General features: G+C 34.7%; 1 protein-coding gene across 1 annotated transcript; it reads left to right on the top strand.

Moving 5' to 3' along the window:
- The first annotated feature begins 2,044 nt into the window (after nucleotides 1-2,044).
- On the top strand, nucleotides 2,045-3,841 carry LOC143542091 (ETHYLENE INSENSITIVE 3-like 1 protein). Its single transcript, XM_077034755.1, has one exon. The coding sequence runs from the start codon at nucleotides 2,049-2,051 to the stop codon at nucleotides 3,675-3,677; it is 1,629 nt and encodes a 542-aa protein (XP_076890870.1). The 5' UTR covers nucleotides 2,045-2,048; the 3' UTR covers nucleotides 3,678-3,841.
- Nucleotides 3,842-9,844: the final 6,003 nt, after the last annotated feature.

The following is a 9,844-nucleotide window of genomic DNA, read 5'->3' as shown; positions in this document are numbered from 1 at the left end:
ATTTTCGTCTCTATGGTTTCATTTCACTTGCAATTAAACTCGACCTCGTTAACACCGTTAAGTCTAGTAGAGAAGAGTGAGTGTAGTTTCCGATGTAGTGTAGTGGTAGGAACATAGGTTTCTCAATGAAGACTCAAGTTTAATCCCTACTTACAACATTTTTGGGGGGGATATGAGTGGCTCAATGAAGGAACACTGTGATCTTTTTGATCTTCAATTCGATCCTAGAGCGTCCAGGTTTTACCACCAGTGGGCCTTCGGACGGGTAGATTATCCCTGTAACTGGAGAAAACTTGGAGGCACTTAAGGGCTCCATACCAGTTACTGTGTAGCTCCCAACCAGGGGTAGCATCTGCTACCCCTCAACTTTTCGCCGGTAGTGTAAAATTTTTTTTCTTTCTGGGTCGGTTTTCATATTTTGTTACCCCTGAAAAAATATTATGTTACCCATATTTGTTTAAAGCTCAACCAATTTAAAAGTTCAAATCAAATAAGCCCAAACAAAGTTTATAGCCCAAAACAAATAAAAATCTTTAACCTTTTTTTTTCTTTTGTTTAACGAGATACATCAAACTAAATAGGGTCAAACATAAATAGGCTCAACAAAATCATGATTTTTTAAAAGTTCAAATCAAATAAAGCCTAAATCACCCAAAGAAAATAAAAGTCATTAACATTTTTTTCTTTTGTTTGAACGAGAAACATCATACAGAAACATGCTCAACATAATCATCATATTGAGGTTGAAGTATTTAATACGGTTTCGGATATGCGAGTTCAAGAACTTGGAAATTCGGTGAGGTCTCAACTAGCTTATTAGAAAATACGTCTGGTTTAAATCTATGAGATCCGTTTTCCAAGTTTGGCATATCTAATATAGTGGCATTTTCAGAGATGTATTCGTATAATTTTAGTAATGAAAAAAGTGGGTGTATTTCAGGTGATCGTACGACATTTTATCTCACTTTAAAAGAAGATGATAAATTTGCAAACTTGGGTGGAATGTGTGACTTTCCTTGTGTAATGGTGGAAACCGAAAAACACATCACTTTTTCTTTGGTTTATCGAATATTGAAGTTAGCGTTGGTTTTACCGATTGCAACCGCAACCGTTGAAATATGTTTTTTTTAATGAAGCTTATCAATACGGGTTTGCGCAAGCGAATGGGTGATGAGTATTTGAACAATACTTTAATTTGTGTGATCGAAAGAAAACCGTTTGATAAAGTAAAAGAAGAAGGTATAATGGCTCGATTACAAGGTTTCAAAAACCGAAAAGGAGAAATTTGCACCGATGTGTTTATTTTATTTATTATCGTGTTTCTACTTTTGTTTCATTTACATTATATGAAATACGGTAGAAAATATGAATGTTACTCCTGAAATTTATGTCTAAATCCGTCACTGCATCACGACTGATTTTTGACAGGCTACCAGTGATATTTTGTCATTAAGTCACGTATGTTTGTCTATTGTTTGTTGGAGAGAGAGAGAGAGAGACGTGTACCCGGCCTTGTTTATAGTAACCGCATCAACCTCTTTGTCCTCATATTCACTTCCATCATCATCTTCTTCTTCTTTTCTCTCTCTCTCTCTCTCTCTCTCTCTCTCTTCCAGTTCTAGTTCCAGCCATCACAGACAACCTTTTTCTCAATATCTTCAGATGCCACTGACCAAATTCGTATAGCCTAACAACCTGGTGAGTTTATTCCTTTAGGTCTAAATGTTCAATTGTACAGTACCAGAGTGTTTACTTTTCACTTTAGACGTGTTTTGTTTCAATTCAAATGTTTATAATATTTCCCCCTTTTCATAGTCATAATCTTGTCTATATGCTCCGTTTCTTATTTATTTAAAAAAAAGTCAAAACAACAGATTATTAACTTTTAATAAATCCGACTTTTAATTGTAATTGTGATTATGAAGTTTCAATCCGAATCAGAAGTAATAATTTTGTATCTTCCAGGATGAATAAAACATGCCCATTGAGTTAACCAACAATTAAAGTGACATTCAAGTCTACAAATTCACATTCTTTTCTTCATTACCATGGGCTTCTTTCAAGAAATCGGATTTTACGGCAATCTCGATTTCCTTCCTGAACAAACTGCACCCGAAACCGAACAACCCGTTCATGAAGATTACACTGATGAAGAAGAAATGGATGTTGATGAGCTTGAGAGACGAATGTGGCGGGACCGGATGCGATTAAAACGCCTCAAAGATCAAAATAATAAAGGAAAAGACGTTAATAACACCAAGAAGCAACAACAGTCTCAGGAACAGGCGAGACGAAAGAAAATGTCTCGGGCCCAAGATGGGATACTAAAGTACATGCTTAAAATGATGGAAGTTTGTAACGCTCAGGGGTTCGTTTACGGGATCATCCCAGAAAATGGGAAACCCGTTAGCGGGGCCTCGGATAACCTCCGGGCCTGGTGGAAAGAACAGGTCCGCTTTGATAGAAACGGGCCCGCTGCAGTTAGTAAGTACCGAGCGGATAATGATACTATTCTTGGTAAAACGGAGGATAATAATATTATCCCGGTTTCGACCCCACACACGTTACAAGAACTTCAAGACACGACACTTGGGTCATTGTTGTCGGCTTTGATGCAGCATTGTGAGCCGCCACAGAGGCGGTTCCCGTTGGAAAAAGGAGTGGCGCCGCCGTGGTGGCCCACTGGGAGTGAGGAGTGGTGGGCCCACCAAGAAAACGGGCCGCCACCGTATAAGAAACCGCATGATTTGAAAAAGGCGTGGAAAGTTGGGGTTTTAACGGCTGTGATTAAACATATGTCGCCGGATAAGATTAGGAAGCTTGTTAGACAGTCTAAATGTTTGCAGGATAAAATGACTGCTAAAGAAAGTGCAACGTGGCTTTCTGTTATTAACCATGAAGAAGTTTTGTCTCGAAAAATGTATCCCGACAGTTGCCCGCCCGTTTCAAGCGGGCCCGGGTCGTTTATTGTAACCGAGGCGAGTGATTATGATGTGGAGGGCGTAGAAGATGACCGGCCCCTCTGGCCCATTGGGCCTCAACGGGCCCAAGTCAAGGGTGAGCGGGTTGGAATCCCGGGCCCTGATAGTTTTTGTCAGAAAAGGAAGCAATTATCTGATGATCAGCCGTCGCCAATGATTTACACCTGTGAATATGCTCAATGTCCTTATAGCGACACTCGTGTGGGTTTCAACGACAGGTTTTCAAGAAACAACCACCAGGTGAATTGTCCACATCGCCCTTCGAATCCGAATCATAATAGCTTTCAAATGAAAGAACCTGTGTTCACTATGTCTACAATGCCACCATTCGGTCAAACAAAGATGACCTCGGGTCAACCCGTTGACCAGGATGCTCTATTTGGACTTCCGGGAGATGGTCAACGGGCGATTTCTGACCTAATGTCAGTTTATGATACGAATCAAAAGCAAAAGTCTCCCATCCAACTCAATGATGACTTGTTTGGACCGGGTGTCGAGTCAAACATGGTTTCGAATCGGCCAACGTATTTGCCAACAGGGTTTCAGTTAGACAACAAAGCATCATACAACCCTGCTTTTGATGCAAATAATAATTTGGATTTCAGATTTGTTTCGCAGTCTTCGTTCAATCTTGCGGGAGTTGACTTTTACGGTGAGTCAAACCCGACACCGGATGTGTCCATGTGGTACATTTAAAATTACCATCAAGACTCCTTATTTAACATGTGAAGAACATCTTCTTTAGTCCATAGAATACTAGTATCATACTTAGTTACTTTTATGTTTTTGTTTCATGTGTAACTATATTCTCAAGTGTCAAGTACTTTACTTGTGTAGTATATTCTCTTTTATATTTTGCACAATATCTCTATTATTGGGGTTGGTAGCACTAGTTTGTTTGCTAATTAAGCCTCACAAAACAGGCAAGTAATATGTCAATTAAGTCCAGATAATAGGTTAAATGACCCACATTATAAAAGTAATTTATTTTTAGTAGACCAAATGTTATCAAAATCTTTTCACCCAAATTAACCCGATGTATTATTTTAGTAGTTCCAAACGAAATAATAAATCTTTTTACCCAAAATGATTGGTTGTATAATTTTAGTAGTCCCATATGAACCGACAAAGAAAAACCGATCGATTTTTACTCAAATCAACAAATTGCTTGAAAAATGGTTCATAATTGCATTGTGTTGGTAAACCCAAGTTGCACATGTTTGAGTGTGTCAAATAATGAACCCTAAAAAGGTACCAGTTAAGGAAAACCCAACAATACCCGAAAACATTGTCAAATCATCACATTTTTTTTATGTTTTAATAACTCATCTCTCTTCAAATCTTCATATAATTTATAATGGAAATCTTACAAGCTCACCACCATTTGGTTTCAGCGTTTTTGTGTAAAATCAGATGCCATAAAACTGGCTAAAACCATCAACCATCCGATAAATAAAATCGGCTAAGAACGACGAGTCAGCAAAAATCATCCAAAAAAATCCCAAAAAATGCGTTAGTCTTAGGTGGGGTCAATAAAAGGTTGACCATGGTTAGGTGTTACTTGGTTTTGAGTGTAGCCAAAATACACACAGTGAAAGTTACTTGTGTTTGTGTGCAAGTAGACAAAAGGAAGGGTGGGTGCATCATATCATACATGTGAGGGGTGTTGGGTTAGTGTTATAAAGTGAGTCTTTTTGGAAGCAATTGACAAAAGAGTAGGTGGGAAGATGGAGAACATAACATGTGACTTTGTTGGGTCCATTGTTTTGGGACCAGGAATGGATGGAGTTTAGGAAGATGCTAAAATAGTTGGATGCCCACTAGATGATAAAACATAACTTCAAGGTGGGATAAAGTCATTGATGGCTGTTTTGACTTTTGTTATTAAGGTGTTTGTGGAATGTTATGGTGGATTTGGAGCTAACCTTTTTGTTTTATCTTTTTTTGGTGGAGTTTTGTGATGATTGGTGTTAAATCTTTTAGATTATGCCGACAAAATCCGTGTGATTTCTATTAGACTTTGTTTGCTCATTTGGTTATAGTATACATGTAAGTGGCGTATCCAATATTTTTACCCGCGGGTCTAACCTTGTCATCAAGTAAGACGTCCGCGGGCAGAAAACATATCATCTGTGAAGGAGACAAACAATGCATAACGGCTAGTCCTTGAGCCAATCACAGTCCAAAATTCTTTAAGAGAGACAACTAAGAAAAAAGAAATCACGACTGCATGAAAAAGCCAATCGCAAGGCGCTAGCACTGTACCCTCAGTTGACACATTCACCAGTTGTCACGTCCAATCAGAAACTTTGTGCGTGCTCTCTCACAAGAATAGAAGGTTCCACTAATAGTGACAACTTGACCAACCTTCTCTACCTCTCCGGCTATAAATACCTCATTGGACCAACGGTATAGGGATACCATTATCTCACTCTCACTTGTTATTACTCACTAATAGAAATATTGATTCTCATGCGGTAGGGTGATTACAAAAAGACCCCCATATTCCTCTTCTCGTAACAAACTTACGGTGCTCTGTTTTATAGGTTAAATCAGCATAAACTAGTGTGATCATATTTACCTGAACCCCAATTGAGACTTAGGCTTAACCTTTAAATTAGACTTGTGTTTAACCTAAGGTTTAACTAATGTTTCTTCACCAAGGTTCAAAAATTGTCCCTAGTGTGATGTCTATTTTTTCTTTCTAACGCCTAACCGTAAAAGAAATAAAAAAAAAACTAGTATAGATTTTTATTGAACCCCAATTGAGACTTAGGCTTAACCTTTAAATTAGACTTGTGTTTAACCTAAGGTTTAACTAATGTTTCTTCACCAAGGTTCAAAAATTGTCCCTAGTGTGATGTCTATTTTTTCTTTCTAACGCCTAACCGTAAAAGAAATAAAAAAAAAACTAGTATAGATTTTTATTGATCTAATGAAAGAGCATAATTATAATCCAACTAATGTCTCATGTAAACCTAAATGAAAATGCATGTAGTTTTAATTTTAATTTTATTTTTAAATTTAATGTAATGATCTTACCTCGTAAAAACTATAACTGTGGTCCTCATCATTTTAATGTAAAAAAAAAAATAAAAATACAAATGCTCATTCTCCAACCGCCCGCCCGCCCACCCGCCCGCCATGCAGATCGCACGTGCCATGGTCTTCCCCACCGGGTCCACCATTGTCATTGTCCATTCTATTGAGAGAATATGCTATTAAGATTTATTATTATGTTATTATCTTAATTAACTTTAATTATATTCTCTTTAATATCTTTTAATTATAAAGCGTTAAAAACATATGCTTAATTTACTAGGGATTTGATTTATATTCTGATTTTAACTTTAATTATGTGCTTGTTTACGCAAACATATGCTTAAAGGGGTGACCAAATTCATAATTTAGGATATATATTCATACTTAAGCACGTTTTCATAACTTTATACATATACCAAAAGAACCATTTTATATGTGCTCTATTTTTACTCCAAAAATAAAATTATATATATAACTAGGTTAACGTTTAAGAAAGATAACAAAGTTTTAAAAGTGTTCAAATTAAGTATTTTATTTTTTAAAAGTAGTCACTTTGCTTTCATGTTATGTTTCGTTTTAACATTTTTTTTTGTTTTAATTAGAAATACTTTTTTTTCATTTCTAAGCTGTTGTAGACTAGTGACGTGAATTTTAGGTATTTTTTTAAATACAATTAACATGTTTTTTTTAAATATTCTAATAAAATTATGTTTATTGGAAATCCTGACACTCACATCTTCTCCTTTCATTCTTGACACAAAAAAATCCCGATGATTGCTCAATATGATGGTCTAGTGACCCAATTTGGACAAAAAAAATGCATAAGTAACCTAATTGAAACAATTTAAAAACTTGGTTAATACTCAATGACATTTTCCCTTATTTTAGTAGATATTGTTTTATGTACATACATTTGAACAAGATTAATAATTGGAACGGTATAATGAATATTTTTGAAAAATTATTTGCGATTTGGAGAGCCCACTCTTTATCTATTGGAGGTAGGGTTATCTTTATTAAAGCAGCGCTGGAAAGCTTACCAGTATACTATTTATCGTTGTTTAAAGTTCTGAGCAAAGTGGTAGAGAATTTTGAAAAGAGCTTCCTGTGGGGAGGGACAAGTGAGTCCTAGAAGACTCATTGGGTGGCTTGGGTTATGATGCCGATAAATAAGGGTGGGCTAGGGATCTCGATAATAAAAGATGTGAATAACGCTTTGCTTGAAAAATGGGGACGGAGATACAAAATGGGGGAGTCTGGGCTATGGAAAAAGGTAACTGAATCTATTCATAATCATCCGAAGGGTCGGGAGGTGGTTCCAGTTAAAAAAGGAATTTCGGGTTTTTGGGCCAACCTGGCTAAAACTATAAATAAGCTCAAGTGGGAAAGGAACAAATTGGTCGATTTAATTAAAGGGTCAGTTGGTGATGGTAGGAAGTTGAGTTTTTGGTTGGAACACTGGGTGGGTACTAATAGTCTTAATGATTGTTTGCCCTTCTATTTTTAAATTAGAAAAATATAAAAGATACTAAGGCAATGAGAGGTTTTGGAGAACAGGAGGTGAGTTTGAGTGGAATTGGTGCTGGAAAAGAAAACCAAATTCAGAATTTGAAGAGTGGAAAAAGTGCATTCAACTAATGAATGCGGCAGTTTGAGTTAATGGACTAGATCGGTGGGATTGGTTAGCAGAAAAAGATGGCGTGTTCCAAATTAGCTCGATTAAAAGGTTAACCATGAGAAATAAAAATTATGGGAACACGTACATAATGAAGTGGAGTAAATGGGTTTCGAACAAGTGCAATATCCACGCGTGGAGAGCGGAAATGGATAGAAATTCCAACCCGAAGAACCATCCTTCGAAGGAATATCCGGGTGACTGATAGTCTGTGCCCTTTATGTGAATTGGGGGAGGAGACGGCGGATCATATCTTGACAGGGTGTGGTACCTTGACGATGGTGTGAGATCATATAAGTTGTTGGTGCAAGGTTCCTCCTGTTTTCGGTTTCTCGGCCAGAGATCTTTTAGAGCTTCACAAGACCATCAACCTTGGAGCAAATAAAAAGGAAGTGTTCCCAGGATTTATCAAATCGCTTGTTGGAGAGTTTAAAAGGCAAGAAATGAAAAGGTGTTTGAAGGAAGGGAGGTTAATTTGAAAGAGATCATAGGGGATTTAAAGGCAAAGGACTTCCTTTGGTATAAGTATAGGTGTACATTCTTTTCTTTTTAGATTGATATAAGTATAGATCTTTAGATTGATTGAGTTGGTATGATTTTGATTTCATGTACCTTCTTTTCTTTTTTCGGTTGTCCTCCGGGCTGTGGAGGTTTCCGGTGGATGTTTTTGTCAGTGTTTGTCTTTACAAAAGTTAACAGTTAGAAAAAAAAATGAACATACATTTAAAACTCAAGCTTCATAAAGTTAGATTCCATTCCATTAAATTCAAGTAACTCAAACAAAGCTCCACTGTCTTTTCGACTTTTCCTATTTGATACGTAAAGAGTCGAAGACACTTGATTTATAACAAAAAGGTTAAAAGCCCATATCTTTTCACAAACTTTTGTTATGTTTAGGTTTAGTCTAGGTGGGTTGGTGTTACTTTCAGATCAAACTGGGATAGAGCCCGTATGATACACGGGTGGTTAAAAAAATATGACAAACATGTTAACTTTAATAATATACATAATAACATACCTTATGGATTCATAAGATATAAATAATGATAAACAAAATTTTACAATTCATAAATCTCTTAAAATCTCTTTAAATACAACATTGAATAGTGACACGTGTAATTAGAAGAAATGTTAAGATCATTATATTTAAACATATTCAAAGGTTAACTTATAACATACGAATAGGATATTTAACGAAATTGTATGTATATATATATATGATGAGTATTATTACAAAACGGTTAAATTATTTAAGAACTTGAAGGAACTCTTAAAAATTAACATTTTTTATAAAAATTTTTGTATGTTAATGTTATTTGAGTGTAGTTTTATCAATTTTTTATATATATATTTACGATTACAATTTTGAAAATTAGTTTTTATACATATCTTCATTTTGTTTTACACCTATGTAAATTTGTTAGTACATAAATTTTACACATATGTAAACTTGTGATTAATATATGTAATCAAAATTTTTTATATAAAATATAATAAAGTTACTCTTAAATAAAGCTAATATATAAAAAAAATATAAAAATATTTTTTTTTTAGAGTTTCTAAGAGTTCTTAACTTTTTTAGAGGTCTTAAATGATACCAACCCTATATATATATATATAGCGGATCATGAGACAACTTCATTTTATGAAGAGAACTAGAGAATTAATAATAAAGTATTTATAATTTAATTAAAAATAATAATTTTTTTTTCATCCTTCTTATATGTTGTTATTTTTCACCACAAAAAATATAAAAATAAAAAAAAATTAAAAAAATTAAAAAAAAAACCGTTGTAATGCATATATGCAATACATTGACTTTTTTTTATAATGCATATGTGCAATAGTATGCATTTTATTATTTGAAATAGTGTTGAATATCATATATATAGTTGTTTGTATTGTATATTTGCAATAGTGTTATATTATATACAAAAATTAAAAAAAAACCGATATAGTGCATATGTGCATTAGTGTTGTATTACATATATGCAATAATGTGTTTTGCATACAATTATTAGTGTCGTATTTGCATATATTCAATAGTGTGTATTAGATAATGTATTTGTATTGTATTATATGCAATAAAACACTATTTTATATATACAATACACATTAATACACATACGCCTTACATCGAAGGTTT

This window comes from Bidens hawaiensis, unplaced genomic scaffold (genome assembly GCF_021521415.1).
Source record: "Bidens hawaiensis isolate Kalapana, Puna unplaced genomic scaffold, B.hawaiensis_p1.1 tig00012747_1, whole genome shotgun sequence".
Lineage (NCBI taxonomy): Eukaryota > Viridiplantae > Streptophyta > Magnoliopsida > Asterales > Asteraceae > Bidens > Bidens hawaiensis.
Note: the sequence above shows the minus strand (reverse complement) of the source record. Positions and strands in the feature narration are given on the sequence as shown.